The sequence below is a fragment of the Elaeis guineensis genome, chromosome 1 (genome assembly GCF_000442705.2).
Source record: "Elaeis guineensis isolate ETL-2024a chromosome 1, EG11, whole genome shotgun sequence".
In the NCBI taxonomy this organism is placed as follows: domain Eukaryota; kingdom Viridiplantae; phylum Streptophyta; class Magnoliopsida; order Arecales; family Arecaceae; genus Elaeis; species Elaeis guineensis.
The window spans coordinates 183,016,842-183,035,360 of record NC_025993.2 but is presented as its reverse complement, the minus strand read 5'-3'; the positions used below and the strand labels follow the sequence as shown (position 1 = coordinate 183,035,360).

General features: G+C 36.2%; 1 protein-coding gene across 1 annotated transcript; it reads right to left on the bottom strand.

Annotated features, from left to right (window-relative positions):
• Positions 1 to 9,542: 9,542 nt before the first annotated feature.
• On the bottom strand, positions 9,543 to 15,014 carry LOC105040071 (putative disease resistance RPP13-like protein 3). Its single transcript, XM_019848204.3, has 2 exons — positions 11,475 to 15,014; positions 9,543 to 9,823 (listed from the first exon to the last, which is right to left on the bottom strand). The coding sequence occupies exon 1, from the start codon at positions 14,406 to 14,408 to the stop codon at positions 11,496 to 11,498; it is 2,913 nt and encodes a 970-aa protein (XP_019703763.3). The 5' UTR covers positions 14,409 to 15,014; the 3' UTR covers positions 9,543 to 9,823; positions 11,475 to 11,495.
• Between the last annotated feature and the right edge of the window lie 3,505 nt (positions 15,015 to 18,519).

Sequence of the window (18,519 nt, the reverse complement as noted above, 5' to 3'; positions counted from 1 at the left end):
ATTGTCCCAGATATGAGCTTCTAACTGGCTGTTTCATGATGAAGCTAGTCTAAATCATATCTTTTTCGCTTAATTATTACACGTTGATTTCATCAAATCAATTTCGATTTACAGTATGATCAGAATAGATATATCATATCCATATAATCGTATAATCAATCATTGATATACATATATAGTCAACACATAATATATGCATATTGAAAAATCATACAAAAAATAATAATGTCTCAACATGATAAATCCATCAACATGAATCCAATGATATAAAACCAACGATACAAATCCAACGATAAAAATAACATATATAATGATGATCATGTATAAAAATTTTTACCTCTATTGATGATTTATCTAAATACAAAAATCGATAAACTTCTTAATCTACGAACTAGGAATCAAAGTATTTTGCTCGATATTTTTTTGTACAAATAATTACATCTTTACATGATTAAGATCAAACATAAAAATTATAGATAATTAAGGACAGTGAAAAATTATGATGAACAACTATAATATCAGAATTTCATTATCCTTTCTGAATCCTTCACTGGTCCACAAAATTTTTAGAGAGAGAAATTTATGAAGAGATAAAAAATTTTAGAGCAAAAAGATAGAGAGAAAATAGGAAAAAAAAATAGAGAGAGAGAGAGGATAGAGAGAGAAACTTTTTTTTTTTTTTTTTTTTGTTTCTTCTTTCTCTTGTTTTTCTTCTTTTCCTTCTTTGTTGAAACTGGAGAAGAAACAAAAGAATGGTTAGTCGTCCACTTTCCATGGCGATTACCCCCGACAACAATGACCCCTCGTGGTGGCAGACTTTCGGTGACCTCGGCTTCGGTAGTTGAACATGGCCAGCGACGACAGCAGGGCCGGCAGGAGGAAAATCAAAAGAGAAAAAAAAAAATGAAAACTGGGGATCCGGTTTCAAACTTAGATTCCAATGAGCTGCCGGCTAAAATCAAGGTGGGATGATGGCTGCAGGATCAAGAGAAGGAGAGTAAGGGCTTAGGTCTTTACCTAAATCCGATGAAGCAAAGAAGGTAATCCGGTAGCCTATTCTGGTGAAATCCGAGGAAAAAATACTCGAAGAAATTCTGAAAATCGGTGAAGATTTCTCCGGATCTTGGTGGTGGAGACCTTGGAGGAGGAGGGAGCATCTTTTAAAGATGGAATCTAGGTTTTAATATGAGTTTTGAGCCCCCAAATCCCTTTTCCCAACTGTTTTCGGAGAAGAGGAAGGCTCCCATCGGGAGTCTTCCTTCTCCTTGCCTCACGTGCACAGTGCGTGAGGTTTGAATTTTTTGTTTTTGGACACGGGTTATTACCGTCAGAAAGCTATAAAAAGGTAATCTTTATTATTGTGCTGAATGAAAGTGTAAGATATATAGCTTGATGCAAAGCCGCTTAAAAAGCGTCTTCTTTTTCTCCGTGGAGACTCCTTTACCAAGAGGTAAGGAAATATCTAATATAAATATTACATATTGTAAAGGATCTAAGCTTGTTTATGTTGGAGTACCATTGTATCAAACTTGTGGCTGAGAGAGCCAAAAGAGGGGTGAAAGTCTTGATTTCTAACATATATCTTCTTCTGAAATGTTATACATCCTTGCACGTCCATTTTCTGAATGAAAACGATGAGGCCTTAGCCTAATCTTTCTTTCAGGAAAAAGGAAAAAAATGTTGTAGATCCTTTTACGAGGCCATTGGCAATGAGTGTGATTGAGAAACATGGACTTCGTTTGAGGCTTAGTTAAGGTTTGGTGAACATGCTAAATTGAGTCCAAATAATGGTGAAAGATATGGTTTCTAAGGATGCTCCCGAACAAACATTCACTAGTTGAAATAGAAGTTCATGTCCAACAGCATTATTAAATATATTTGTAATAACCCAGATTTTAAAAAAAAAAACAGGGGAGACAGCGAAGAAGAGTCCCGCTGGGAGTCTTCTTCCGCTCAAATACATCGGAAGAAAAGCTGAATCCGAGCGGGATTCGACCTCTCCTCCATCCTATAAAAATCCCCTCTCTTTTCTTCTAAGGTTGGCCACGACGAGCACCGGATTTCTCCTTTTATTTTTTTCGAAATATTTCGTTAAAGCCGCGGATGTCATCATCGTGTTCATCTCAAATACTCGCCGGAGACCTCACCGGAGTCAGAGGTAAGCCCTTCTCCTCTTTCCTCTCTTCCTTCCCATCCTTTCCATGGCTTCGTGCACTCTCGCCGGCCTTCGGGATCGTCGAAAAATCCATGAACAAGATGACCCCTGTTTTGCTCTGTTCGGCCAGGCCATATTCCTCTCTTTTTCGGCCACCAGCACCGCCGGTTGCGGCGTCCTATCCCCGAGACCGGATCCTCATCTTCCTCTCTCCTTCCCCTTCCTTCCCGTGCCGATGTGCACGCTCGCTGGCGACCGGAGTCGCCGGATTTTGTTGCGAAAGAATTTTTCTTTTTGTCGCTTTTCCGTCGCCGGTGGTCACCGCCGACCACCGGTTTGGTCGCCTCTTGCCGCCGGACCACCTCTCCTTCGACCGCCGACCATCTCCGTGTCGGCTGCGCTGCCGACCGGCCAACCAACGAGGGGACCTCACGGTCCCCTGTTTCGGCCCAAATGAACCCACGGGAAAAAAAAAGAAGAAGAAAGAAAAGAAAAGAAAAGAAAAGAAAAGAAAAGAAAAGAAAAGAAAAAGGAAAAAGAAAAAGAAAAGAAAAAGGAAAAAAAAAGAAAAGAAAAAAAAAAGAAAAAAGAGAAAGAGAAAAATAAAAATAAAAATAAAAATAAAAATAAAATAAAATAAAATAAAAAGAAGAAGAAGAGAAAAAAATTTTCTCTCTCTCCTCTCTCTATCTTCTCTCTCCAGTTTCTCTCTAGATTCTCTCCCTATTTTCTCTCTCTAGATTTTTTCTCTTTTTATAGATTTTGTCTCTCTAGAGTCTTCCTCTCTCTCTGATTTCATCACGGACCCTAGGATAAAATTGAGATGAAAATAAGATGATCTGAGATTGCTCCGAAATTCGTGCGGTAGATCTGATCCCAGTTCGATCCTATTCGAAATTGTAACACTTGATTCATTTTAAGTCACCCTGATAGGACCTCTGATGGTCTCGACCATGATTGCCTCATCTGAAGGATACGAAGATTTCTCTCTCCACTTTCTCTCTCTAAAATTTTCTCTCTCTTCATGAATTTTCTCTTTCTGGAAGTCTTATGGATCAGTGGAGGATCCAGAAACATAGACAAGTCCTAATTTTGGTTAATCCTAAGAGAGGTCCTCGATCTGTGTTATTAGGATCGATTATCGGTAATTTTTTTCATATATGATCTTTATATTTGATCAGGGTTACGAAGAGATGATTGTCTACAAATGATATCGAGTGAAATATTTTGTTAAAGAAATTCATAAATCAAAGAAGAACATTGATTTCTGTACTTGGATCAATCACCGGTAAAGATAAGAATCCATGTACATGATCACTATTATATATATGCTATTTTACTGTTGGTCTTGCATCGTTGGTTTTGTATCGTCAGATTTGAGATCGATGAATTTATTATACCTGAGATACTGTTATTTGATTTTGAGCATGAGTATGTATGCCAATATATATATGTATCAGAGATTGATGGCATGATTATATGAATATGACATATCTGAATTGATCATAATGCAAGTCAGAATTGATTTGATGAAATCAACACATAATGATTTAATGAAAAGAAAGAGATATATGGTATGGACTAGTCTTGTCATGTGGAACAGCCCGCCAGGAGTTTATGCCTGGGACAGCCCCCACTGGCTTACAGGTGGATCAGCCGGCCAAGAGCTCATGCCTGGGACAGTCCGTCAGGAGCTTATGCCTGGGACAGCCTCTCACGGGCTTTTGTACGTGGGACAGCCGGTCAGGAGCTCATTCTGGGACAGTCTTGAAAGACTTTTTAAGTGGATTCGATTCGGATGATGACTGAGGTATAGATTTGGATAGTCCAGAGCCAGAAAGAAACTGTTAAAAATCATGTGATTATGAAAAGAGAAATGAAAGATAAGACATGAAATAATTGTTGAATAAAAGTGTTTCACCTGTTAACATACGATGATGCATCTATTTTGACAAGACAGAAAATTTATGAATGTTTGCATTATTCTGAACATTGAACATGAGATTTTATATTTTACTGCTTATCCTTATTTTCAGACTATATTACTATATCAGTGTGATATGAAAATTCTTACTGGGCTGTAAAGCTCACACCCCTTCATCTTTTTTTTTCTTCTCAGAGTTACAGGATGCTTATGATTGGCTATGACTTGGATTTACGGGTGAGCAGAAGGATAAATAGAGTGTCATAGTATCTGATCAAAGAATTGAAGAAATTTAATTTGTAATTATGCAAGATTTTATGAATTATTATTGAAATTAATTATTATGGATGTTAAGGTTGTAATGATTTAAATTGGCCTTGCATATTCTTTAGGACTTGCTCTAAGGAGTGTATGGCCATCACGTATCCGGCCCGGGTGTTGGGTTCGGGGCGTGACAGAATGGTATTAGAGCTTAGGATATGATCATTAGGGATTATGATATACGTGATAGGATATGATGGAATAATATTATAGCTTAGGTTATGATCATTGGAGATTACGATATAGATGATTAGGATGTGATAGAATAATATCAAATCGCCATGTCGCACGCTCCTTCGGTGTGCCGTTAGCTCAGGTTTAAGATCACCAGAGATTATGAAGAGATATTAAAACTTTATGTAAGATCAGTAGGATGTGACAGAGTGGCATCTGAGCTTAGAGGTTAGGTTACGTTTATTTGGAGACAATGATACAAGTGATTAGGATATGACAGAACAGTACTAGAGCCCAAGTCTAAGGTCACTAGGGATTGTCATATAAGTGATATCAAAACTTTGAGATTATAATCAATAGAGTATGATAGATAATATTAGAGTCTGAGATTATAATCATTAAGGATGTAATAGAATGATATTACAATTTAGGTTATGATCATTAGAGAATATGATTTAAGTGGTATTTAAGCTTAAGATTATAATTATTTGAAATTATGACTTTAGTGATATTTAAACTTAGGTTATGATCATGAGGAACATGATAGATATAAAAGAGAAGATTCAATATTTAGATTTCGAATCAGTAGATATTAAGATGAAATTTATGTATAAGTGGCATATGATATCTATAATAAAATTGACGAGTTATATCTTAGATTTCAATTAGTACGGTTGACCTAAGTATGAAAAGAGTTGACCTTAAAATGAAGTGGGAGGTATTGATAATTATGTTAAGTATACTAGATGATTTAGGAATGTAAAACTTATATGATTGAAGATCATGATATTTTTTTTATAATTTCAATGATAATTGTCTGAGCATTATGAATTTTGGACTTATCAAAAAAAGTTAAATTAGGGTATGGTCTAAAAAGAAATTACATCATATGAGAGAGAAATATTTTTGAACACTAAACCCATAAGAGGTCATATAAGAAACTCAATTTTAAATAAAAAATATATTTAAATTTTTATTATGAGAATATGAGATACACATTTTGGTGAAATCTTTGGTTACTCAAAATATCATATTCTGAATAGGATTCTTTGATCTTTCAAGTTGCATTGAATCTCAAGTCAAAAGTTTATTTTTCTAAGTGGATCAAAAGTATTTTGATATTGTTGTTAATTTAAAGAAAAAAAAAATATTTTGTCAGAGTATGATATACAGGTTATGATGAAATCTTTAATAATTTGAATTACTATCTGTGGATTAATTTTTTTGTTGAAGATGGTGAAGTGTATTAATTATTCAAGTCAAAGTTTAGATATTTTTTTAAATTGAACTAAGACATCTTGCTAGTGTTAAATTTTGAATGATTTATACAAGGGACAAGATTTTCTATGGATTTATCGATTAATATTAAGGGTTGTGATGAAGAGAGCTCTATAAGAAATAATCAAGTTGATTCTACTTAAGGATGTTGGCTTGAGTTCTTTTAGTTGTCAAGTTAGAATTAATTCTTTTAAAAAGGAAGATTGATTTAGAAATTATCTAAATAATTGTAAGATAAATCTAAGATTAACTCCAATTAATTCTAGACATGTCGGATTCTTGAAGAGTGATGAAACTTATACAATGATTTCAAATATAGGAAGTAGATCAAGATTTAATTTTTATATGCTATGCCCAAAGGTAGTAAAGATGAAGAAACTTAAAATTTTATCCTAAGTCTTATATGAAATTTGAAGGTTGGATCTATCCTGGATCGATCTAACATATAAAGATATTTTTATCTTTGATATAATTATATAATTTGATAAATTAAGATCAGAGTGCGCAGCAAAAGCATGGTGGGTTAAATTGATTAGAAATATTAATTCTTTGATTCTGAAGATATTATGGAATACATTAGTTGTAAATAAAGAATAATTTTTAATCTGATCATAGTCGGATAATTTTTGTTAGTAGGTTGCTTCATTATAAATAATGCCAAGAAATCCTAGATATCTCAAGTTTATTAACAACTTGATAGTTCTGTTATCAGTTCAAACTTAGAATATCCTGACATAGATCTCATATTTTTTTTAAAATTTAATATTGTTACTCGAACTGATATAGAAGATTGAAATTTTTTTTAAGATGAGAGTCTACATATAAAATTTATTGGAAGGTCAAGAGAAGAAAAAAATCGATGATTGTGAAGAGTGCCTGATGTTTGACCTTTATTTATTTTTCTATCATAGGTAGTTTGAGATAATTATGAATTTTTGAGTGAAATGTATTAGACAAATAATGGTGGTATATTAATACAAGTCCAAAATATTACAGTTCTTCAAAAAGTTGAGAAATCAATAAGAAGGGATGAGTTTGAAATTTCAAATAATTTTTGTTATAACAAGATCATGAGAAATAAATAATATATATATGACATTATCGTAAGTTTGTGAATGACATGAAGAATGTATACTTTGAAAATAGGTATCTCGAACGATATAACTTAATTTGGAGGACGAAATTATTTTAAGGAGGGGAGAATGTAATAACCCAGATTTAAAAAAAAAAATAAGAGAGGCAGCGAAGAAGAGTCCCGCTGGGAGTCTTCTTCCGCCCAAATACATCAGAAGAGAAGTTGAATCCGAGCGGGATTCGACCTCCCCTCCATCCTATAAAAACCTCCTCTCCTTTCCTCTAAGGTTGGCCACGACGAGCACCGGATTTCTCCTTTTATTTTTTTCGAAATATTTCATTGAAGCCGCGGATGTCATCATCGTGTTCATCTCAAATACTCGCCGGAGACCTCACCGGAGTCAGAGGTAAGCCCTTCTCCTCTTTCCTCTCTTCCTTCCCATCCTTTCCATGGCTTCGTGCACTCTCGCCGGCCTTCGAGATCGTCGGAAAATCCATGAACAAGATGACCCCTGTTTTGCTCTGTTCGGCCGGGCCATATTCCTCTCTTTTTCGGCCACTGGCACCGCCGGTTGCGGCGTCCCATCCCCGAGACCGGACCCTCATCTTCCTCTCTCCTTCCCCTTCCTTCCCGTGCCGATATGCATGCTCGTCGGCGACCGGAGTCGTCGGATTTTGTTGTGAAAGAATTTTTCTTTTTGCCGCTTTTCCGTCGCCGGTGGTCACCGCCGACCACTGGTTTGGCCGCCTCTTGCCGTCGGACCATCTCTCCTTCGACTGCCGACCATCTCCGTATCGGCTGCGCCGCCGGCCGGCCAACCAACGAGGGGACCTCACGGTCCCCTGTTTTGGCCCAAATGAACCCACGGGAAAAGAAAAGAAGAAGAAAGAAGAAGAAGAAGAGAAAAGAAAAGAAAAAGGAAAAAGAAAAAAAAAGAAAAAAAAAGAAGAAAAATAAAAATAAAAATAAAATAAAATAAAATAATAAGAAGAAGAAGAGAGAAAAATTTTCTCTCTCTCCTCTCTCTACCTTCTCTCTCCAGTTTCTCTCTTTAGATCTCTCCTTATTTTCTCTCTCTAATTTTTTTCTCTTTTTATGGATTTTGTCTCTCTAGAGTCTTCCTCTCTCTCTGATTTCATCACGGACCCTAGGATAAAATTGAGATGAAAATAAGATGATCTGAGGTTGCTCCAAAATTCGTGCGGTAGATCTGATCCCAGTTCGATCCTATTCAAAATTGTAACACTTGATTCATTTTAAGTCACCCTGATAGGATCTCTAATGGTCTTGACCATGATTGCCTCATCTGAAGGATACGAAGATTTCTCTCTCCACTTTCTCTCTCTACTTTCTCTCTCTAAAATTTTCTCTCTTCATGAATTTTCTCTTTCTGGAAGTCTTATGGATCAGTGGAGGATCCAAAAACATAGACAAGTCCTAATTTTGGTTAATCCTAAGAAAGGTCCTCGATCTGTGTTATTAGGATCGATTATCGATAATTTTCTCCATATATGATCTTTATATTTGATCAGAGTTACGAAGAGATGATTGTCTGCAAATGATATCGAGTGAAATATTTTGTTAAAAAAATTCATAAATCAAAGAAGAACATTGATTTCTGTGCTTGGATCAGTCACCGATAAAGATAAGAATCCCTATACATGATCACTATTATATATATGCTATTTTACTGTTGGTCTTGCATCGTTGGTTTTGTATCATCAGATTTGAGATCGATGAATTTATTATACCTGAGATACTGTTATTTGATTTTGAGCATGAGTATGTATGTCAATATATATATATGTATCAGAGATTGATGGCATGATTATATGAATATGACATATCTGAATTGATCATAATGCAAGTCAGAATTGATTTGATGAAATCAACACATAATGATTTAATGAAAAGAAAGAGATATATGATATGGACTAATCTTGTCATGTGGAACAGTCCGCCAGGAGCTTATGCCTGGGACAGCCCCCACTGGCTTATAGGTGGATCAGCCGGCCAGGAGCTCATGTCTGGGACAGCCCGCCAGGAGCTTATGCCTGGGTCAGCCTCTCACGGATTTTCGTATGTGGGACAGCCGGCTAGGAGCTCATCCTGGAACAGTCTTGAAAGACTTTTTAAGTGGATTCGATTCGGATGATGACTGAGGTATAGATTTGGATAGTCCAGAGCCGGAAAAAAACTGTTAAAAATCATGTGATTATAAAAAGAGAAATGAAAGATAAGACATGAAATAATCGTTGAATAAAAGTGTTTCACCTGTTAACATATGATGATGCATCTAGTTTGACAAGACAGAAAATTTATGAATGTTTGCATTATTCTGAACATTGAACATGAGATTTTATATTTTACTGCTTATCCTTATTTTCAGACTATATTACTATATCAGTGTGATATGAAAATTCTTACTGGACTGTAAAGCTCACACTCCTTCATCTTTTTTTTCTTCTCAGAGTTACAGGATGCTTATGATTGGCTATGACTTAGATTTACGGGTGAGCAGAAGGATAAATAGAGTGTCATAGTATCTGATCAAAGAATTGAAGAAATTTAATTTGTAATTATTCAAGATTTTATGAATTATTATTGAAATTAATTGTTATAGATGTTAAGGTTGTAACGATTTAAATTGGCCTTGCATATTCTTTAGGGCTTGCTCTAAGGAGTGTGCGGCCATCACGTATCCGGTCCGGATATTGGGTTCGGGACGTGACAATATTACAGACAATTAATAACTCCATCAAATCTAAAGAAACATATGATGTGAAAATGAAATGAAGAACTAATACAATCAACGGTTTGATGGTTCCATAAGAAATAGCCAGAAATGTCTCCATGTACATATTCAAGAAATCCAGGAAACCTCATCACTTGCATCCTGCAAGGGAAACAGCATATTGGTTATTTATTTAGATGGAAATGATAAAGTTAATTGCTGGATTTTTTAATGTAGTTTGCAAAACATATGCAACCTTTGGCAATAGACATGGAGGAAATTTTGGCATATAATATAAAAACCCAGCCATCTAGAAGGAAACAGAATTAAATCTCTTGATACGTCGAATGGACGAAAAACTCCAGAACAGGTGAGAACCAAGACGCATTCATGGACATTCATATTTTCCATGTTGTGGATTCTAAAAGAAGGGTGCGTTTAAATTGCTATAGTACTAATAACAAATTATTAGCTAGAATTATATTTGGAATTACAAAGTTATGATTCATAAAAGAAGATTTGTACCAATGAACTGAAAATTAAAAAAAGAAAAAGAATCTAGATGGATAAATCACTGTTTGAATGTTAAAAATTCAAAGCAACCTGATAAATAGTGCATGTCGCTGTCTCATTTATGTAATCACAAGAAACGTACCAACTTTCAATTGTTGAATTGATGGGTTGCCACCTTTTGACGGAAACAAAAGTTTTGATAAAGAAGTCATAGGATCACAACCAGCAGTAATGGCGATCATTGTCACCAGTTGTTCAAAGTACATTTCTTGAGTCTCTCCATGTCTGTTTTCTTTCCTTTTTTTTTTTCCTTCCTTTCTCAGTGTTCTTCGCCGACTCCTTTCCTTTGTATTCATTAAATTTATTTTGTGAACTGCATGGGAGTTTTTCTCATCTTGGGTGGAGAAAAGAAACAAAAATTCTGGCTTAGGAAGGTTAATGATATGGTCCCACGTTCTATCAGAAGCCTTTTGCCAGGCAGTAATGGTTAAAATGTAGTGACAAGAAGAACTGCTTATGTCTGATACTGAGATTAAGAAATGCATGCTTGTTATAAAACCTATTTTAATGGCTTCCACATGAACGCTATTCTTCGAGATGTCGATGACAAGACCTCATATTATAGCATTTGTTTCGTCTAATCACATGCAAGCCCATGAAATGAACTATCACATGTGCAATTAACGTGATGCAAAATGGCAAATTTAAACAAGGAAAACAACAAAAAAAGTACAAAGTAGAGCTCTTTTAGTTTTTTAATTTTCTGTGACACTTGCCAAGAGAGCTGATAAAGCTAGAGTTTGTAGCACGGGGACCAACAGAGTGCATACATACAAGCACTTGAGGATTAAAGCATCATATTATATATGTACAGGTTAATTAATGGTGTTATCAGTGTTTTAGTGCATGAGGTGTTATAAGAGGTGGATTTTGTTATCCCATCCCGTCATCTAACTATTTGCATTTAACAAAAAACAACCAGAAATAGTAAAGATCAATATCCAGTAAGATCAGCAGTACTTGGTTGAGTTCAATGCTCTGTTCTTCACAAGCTAGAGAAGGAAAAGAAATTTTACAATAAGATTTCTTAACTTCCCCGTTAGAAGTGCTACAACTCAATCAGAATTTCAGCGATTAGAATGCTCAAAATTAGAGAGAAATAAAACCTAATACTCTGCATGACATTATGTCAAACATGTGGCATGTGAGTGTATTCAATCATGTAAGAAGTTCATTCCATTTGTAGAATCTCAAAGGATTGAAATAACAGAGGAAATGAAGGAGAGAGGGAGTGACTTACAGGGTTATTGCTGCTATTATGTCACCGCTTATATTGAAAAATAACGGAGGAGATGTGTTGGACCTTGTACCTATCCTCATTTCTGATCTTGTCGACGAAGTCAGCGGGCATGAACATAAGCTTCAGTTCCCGAAGGGTGGTCACGTGTTGCAATCCCTCAGGAAGCATCTTCAAGTTACCGCACGCATCGATAGTTAAATGGGTGAGGCCGGGCATCGCCCCATTCTGCACCGTCCATTCCTCTAAATATGCAAGAAAGTCTAACATCAAGTGTTGCAGTCGAGGAAAGCCACGAGAAGAACACGACATGCTCGTCCCAAGATATGCATCCCATCCCAATCTAAGAAGCATGAGGTTTGGCAGCTTCTCCAGCACCGGCATTGGGTCTCGCTCCAAACGACATTTTGTTAATATGAGCTTGGTGAGGTTTGGTGGGAACCGAGTGCTGTCTGGGAGCTGCTGCTGTTCGAGTAACAACTGTCCATTCAGATTCAATGAACGGAGGTGGTGCAGGTTTGGTGCTTGAGCGAAAAGGACGTTCCCAGGGATCGGCCCATGCACACTCAGAGTCAGGAAGATGAAGCTGCCCATTTTCTCGAGTGATTTCCCGAATGATTTTTCGAATGATTTTCTAAGCATTCTTTCATATGTGTCGGATATCGCTTCTTTAGTAAAGCCTGGTGAAGTAACCCAATTTTTGATGAATTTTGAGCCTAATAAACAGATGATATGCATAACATGCGCATAACCTTGAATGTATGTGATTTTCAGAGTCTGCAAGTTCTTGTGATCACCACTAATTGGTGCGCTTGGAAACATGAGAAAATTAATATACACATGCCTTAGCGTCCGGATTTTCCACAATGATTTCGGAAGCCATAAAATTTGTGTATCTCTCACATCCAAAGTCAGCAGATTCAGGAGACGTCCTATGGAGGATGGCAACCTCTTCAAATCAGTGTTTCTCAGTCCCAGATATCGTAGATGAATCATGTTGCCGATCTGTTTCGGTAACTCCTCCAGATCTTTTGCGCCCTCCAAATCCAGCACCCTCAGTAAGTTTAACCCTTTCAAAAATCTTCCCGCAGCAGTACCACCTTTCAAAACTAAATTGAAGCCCATCAAAGTGCGGAGATGTGGCGAGGAAACAGCAACCTCATCATTTATACGGTTGTGGAAAGCCGCACGATGACTCTTATCATCATTAGATACTGCCACGTCATCACCACTGCAAACATGGAGAAATCCGTCCTTTCTGACTTCCGATAGGCCAACGTCACGCAACATATCATGGATGCGTATGCTCTTAACCCATCCACGAGCCATGCTTCTCTGGACAACCTGGAGCATGCACCTCTGCACCAGCTCATCCAAACAATTCCTTGCAGTTTTCTCTAACGTGTGGTTTGCTCTTTGTGGTATGAAGCCCTCAGCAGTCCATAATCTTACTAGTTTCGATGCTGAAATAATGGAGTCTTCCGGAAAAGCAGCAATATACAGAAAGCATGATTTCAACTGATGGGGCAAACTATCGTAACTTAGAGCCAATATATCTAGGCATCTTTTGCCTTTGTCCATGAATTCCCATTCGATGTTCTTATCTACTTCAGACCATGCATGATAACTACGTTGTTTGCTTGCCATAAATCCTCCCAACACAACCAGTGCAAGAGGTAGACCACCGCACTTCTTTGCAAGGTTCCGACCCACACCTTGCAACTCATCGGGGATATCTTGGTTTGGAAAAGCCTTCCTGCGAAAAAGTTCCCAACTCTCTGCATCTTCCAGAAAATGCAATTCATATGGATCAATAGATGGGTCGATAGACTTTGCAACTTCAATATTACGGGTGGTGAGGACTACTCTACTTCCATTGTTTCGATTAGGAAAGACTTGGCATATTCTTTCCCAAACTAGATCTTCCCATACGTCATCCATTACAACAAAATACCTCGTGTCTTTAAAAAAGTTATATAGCGTCTCTTTCAGCTCCTCTTCATTCATCTTCTCTAATTCTTCTTTTGTAACGCTTGAAATACTCTTTTTCACGATATCCTTTAATATTGCGTCAACATCGAATTTCTGTGAGATAGTCAACCAAACATATGTATCAAAATGTTGTTTCATTTCATTCGCATTATAGACTTTCCTTGCAAGGGTGGTCTTGCCAAGACCACCCATACCCACAATGGAAATTACGCTGCGGTTTTTGTTCTCCGGATCAATCAAAAGTTTCACTAATTTGTTCTTATCCTCATCGAAGCCTATGACATCAGTGTCGTCAAAGAAATGACCAGGAAATTGTCGCAATTTTTGCAGATTATCATCCCAATCACTTCTCTTCTCAACCCCACTTTCACCCAGGTCAACAATACCACACGTGGCTCTGATCTTATCGATATCACCGATCTTCTCCTCTATTTTTTTAATTTCAGAACCAATTTTATGTAGGGTGATCAATTCGCAAGGTTTGTGAGAGTACCTTGAAATGGAGCCCATGCCGCCTCTCCTTTGGTGTCGCCTTTCGCCCATGTAGTTGATGGTGTCTATGACGTCTTCCATTTCATAGGCTACATCTCTTACCGCAATAATCCAGCTCTGCATTCTTGCATCTCTCTTCCTTCTGGAATCCGCATCTTTGAGGAAGCCTTGCAAAAAGTGGAGTTGCGTTTTCACCCTTTGGATCTGACCACGCACACCAACCAAGGAAACAACTTCATCTATGAGAAGGTTGGCGAGCCGAGACACGACATCCGAAACCACATCCGAAGCAATACTCGAAAGCAGAGAATCAGCCATCTCTCCTTCCCTCACTCTTCCGAACAGGAATAAGGTTTTAGACAATATGGTCAAATGGAGGAGCCAAGAGGAAGAGGAAGAGTAAGAAGGCTTTCTCTCTCCGGAACAGAGCTCAGTTCTGATGCTTTCCGTCATTAGAGGAAAAAAACAAAGCTGATGCTTTCCTTCCTTCAGCTACAGACATGGAATTTTCCATTTTCTTCGAGGCAAGAATGGAGGAAGTGCGAAACTTCCCCTAAAATTTATAAAGATTCAACGTCGGGACAGCATCTCATCCTTGGGATAAGTACATATTAAGTTCCTCGGGGAACTTCAGGACAGCATCTCACCTTGGGATAAAGTTCATCAGAAGTTCCTTGGCAAGGAGGGCTTCCAAAAATAAATCTTTCCATTCCATGGCTATATAAAGTTCACCAGAATTTACTTGGCAAGTAGGGCTTCCGAAGATTAATCTTTGAAGAACGAAGATTCATGACTTGTAATAACTAGCCATAGAATCTTCTTTCTTGAAAGAATTAAGTTTGGAGGCCCTCCTTGCCAAGGAACTTAGATGAACTTCATCCCAAAGGTGACACGCCGCTCCGAAGTCGGTGCTAACTCGTATAGCAGAAGCAGCATGAGGCCCAGCTTATATTACATATACTACCACTTGTCATCCTCCTCATATATATTATACTTTGGCTGCAGACTGAACGTACATTAGATAGGATGTCTAATGGCAGATTCAAGAGAGAAAATGCATAGAAAGAACCTTTCTTTTAACTTTTTATTCATTTTCCAACAAAAGAATTACATTTGGATATCACGAGCAAATGATGATCATGATTATCATTTGCTTGTTGATACTATAAGCAAAATGTATAAATGCAAATGCATGGGATTCATGCTTCACGCTCTGTTCTTTTATGAAATGAGCTTTCTTGTACTACCTTTCACTCGCTTTTGAATGACTGCTTAGGATTAATGGAAAAAGCTCGAACTGAAATTACCACGACAAAACTATGTTTTTAAAGGCACATCGAATGAAAATAAAACTCTGCTTTATCAATATATAGAGTAAGAATTTGCTGTTAGTTGGAAAGAGAGAGTAGTTACGAAATCATTTTGAGCAGCTTTCTTTAAAACTTACAATAAAAACTTCATTTCTAGATGACAGCTGAAAAAAAAGAAGCATCTGTGTCTAACATCTATAGTGATCCTGTTGTTTTTCTTTTTTGGGTGCAAAGGAAAAATGATTTATATAACCAAAGAAATACAATCTACACAGTACAGTACTAGAGCAATAAACAATTTTTTTTTTTTTTTTTGAGAGGTGTGGAGAGTAGTAGGAGAACCAAACTACTCACCAATTTTATTTAGAGTAAAAAAGTTTAGGAATTTTCAAAGAGAGATTACAAGGTAATATATCCTAGCGAATTACAAAATGTAGAAATAATAAAGCTGTTCAGAAATAAAAGACCCAAAATGAGACAAGGAAGAGACTTAGTTGAATCCATCTGGAAGTGAGAAAACCAAAAAATCCAAGAGATGAGACTCAAAAAGTAGTAACTGTTCAAACAATTGCGGCAATGGGTGCTCTGAAAAATACCACTGCAGAGCAGAGTTTCATCTTTGTCTCCCACCCCAATAGATGTATTTAGAGTAGGTAATATGTTCAGCTGTGTAAGCAAAAATTGAATGATATAACCTAGAAGAAAAAGATCCATCCAAATTATAGAAAATTCAGACTAAGAGTAAGCTTCTTTTACTAGCATTAACTGAAGAAGCAAGAAGGGCAATGTAAAATAAATAAAAAGGAGCTTGCAAATTATTAACAACAGAGGTTAGCATCAGGAACTCTCTTTTTTAATAAATTCCTGATTAGAGAAGTTGCAGCAGGTAGCTCAGATGTTTTATAGAGAATGATCCATTCTTGAAATCGATACATCACTTTTCTGAATACATCCTTTTCACTCGAGCTTTTTTTTAGAAATATTCTTGAATTTCTTTCTTCCCAATAGCTAGAAGCAATAGATGCCACTAGCATGAAGATAGGATTGAAAGAATTGAAATGGTGTTTACACCAAATAGAGCAGACTTGAGATAAAGAGGAGGGCACAGGAGGAACATTCAGCCTATCATAGACCCAATACCAAATTTGGGAAGAAAAGGTGTAATTAATGAATAGATGATCCAAAGATTCAATATAACCAGCACACAAAATATAGCCACTAACATTTTTGCCCAATTTTTTTTAAAGAAGCTCCCTAGTATCCAGTTTATTTGAAAGTGCTAGCCACAACAAACATTTGACTTTGAAAGGTAGTTTACTTTCCAAATCAACTTGGCCATAGACCACTTCACACCTCTAGAGATAAGGAAGTCATACAAGGAACATGAAGAAAAATTGCCTGAAGGTTCTAACTGCCAAAATTAGGAGCTCATCGTGCAAGAAAGAACAGCCAAAATCGTGCAAGAAACTTTTGTGTCAGCTGTTGGGTGTTCTTCCGAATCACCACTCCTTTAAAAGTCTTTGCTTTGATTGGAGAGTTAAAAATTTCAACAAGTAAGCACAACTCGTGGCACTAATGTTGGCAGCTGTTGCGTCTTGGACATATTGTGTTAGATAATTTTAATCTTTTATGTCTGGATCGTGCTTCAATATTCATATAAAAATCAGAAACCCATAAATAAAATCATACCTTGTGCCATCATTTATCCAATGCAACGATCACGTAGTCCGCAGTGTATCTGATCTTCTCATGTGAGGCATCTGATCTTCTCACTCCTCACCCTCCTCCTTAACGTCGATGATCAATGAAAATTGTTCACATCCTTCTGAGAGTTGGAAAAAAGGATCAAACTATCTCTATATTTATACCTGCTTATCTTGTCCCATCAAAAGACTATACTTAATTAGAGTTGAACTTCAGTTTTAGTTTTATTAGGAATAGATCTCTTTAATTAATTAGATTCACTATAATTGATTCAATACATGTGGCTAACTCAAAGAGTTAAATCTGATTAAGTGATAATTAGGTCACATTAGGATTCAAATCCAATATTCTCCCACTTGATCAATATTATTATTTAAAAATAACTCTTTGATTTTTCAAAAGAATATTTTATTTTTAAAAATAAAAATATTTTAATTTTTTAAAACAACAATCTTGAATCAAAATTTTGAAATCGAATCGATGAGTGTGCACTCATTTTGAAAAAAAATTATCCAATTATCTGTTCCTTGAATTATGCTTTATACTTTGATTAAACAAAAACCATTAATATAGATCATGGTAGTTATACATCTTAATTGACATACTCCTTTTCGTGTATCATGACATCAATAATTTACTTAACCCAATCTTATATAATGGAGTACATAGGATATTAAAAATCATAATGCTTATGATAATGGTCCCACTATTATGTCATATGAATGATATTTTTGTTTACTTTAATTTTGATAAAAGTCAACCATAATGTATACAAAGAATAATAAAATAGAAATAATAGCAGTCATTAAACTATTAAGAGATCTCAAAATGAGTGTCTATTATAAATTAAATATCCTAATGATAAGTATCCATAACTTTTACATGCTCTTTGAAAATTTTGGGCATTAAATATTTAGTTAAAAGATCAGCTATCATACAAGCAGTATCAATAAAATCAATAAACTTTTGATGACTATTAATTGTCTCATTTATAGCAAGATACTTAACACCAATGTACTTATTTGTATTGGTCATCTTGCTACTATTAGAGAAAGAAATAACAGCAGAATTGTCACAATAAATTCTCAGCATCTTAGGAATAGAATCCATAACTCCGAGCCTTGAGATAAATTTTCTCAACCATAGATCATGTGAGGAAGCCTCACAGTAGCTTATATATTTTACTTCTATAGTAGAGCAGGTAATAATGTACTGTTTTGCACTCTAATAAAAATTGTTCCACCAGCTAACAGAAAAATGTAACTTATTATGGACTTCCTACTATTGAGGCAACCAGCATAATTTGCATCTATGTAACCGTTCATCTCTAATTGATTGGTCGTCATGTAAGTCAGCATGTATTTCTTAGTCCCCTGAAGATAGTGCATCATCTTCTTGATAGCTTTTCAATGGTTCGTACCTGTATCACTTTGATATCTACCAAGCATTTTCAAAGTAAAACTAATATCAAGATGAGTACATACTTAAGCATACATCAAACTACCCACTGCAGATGTATAGGGTATATCCCCCATCTAATTTTTCTCAAT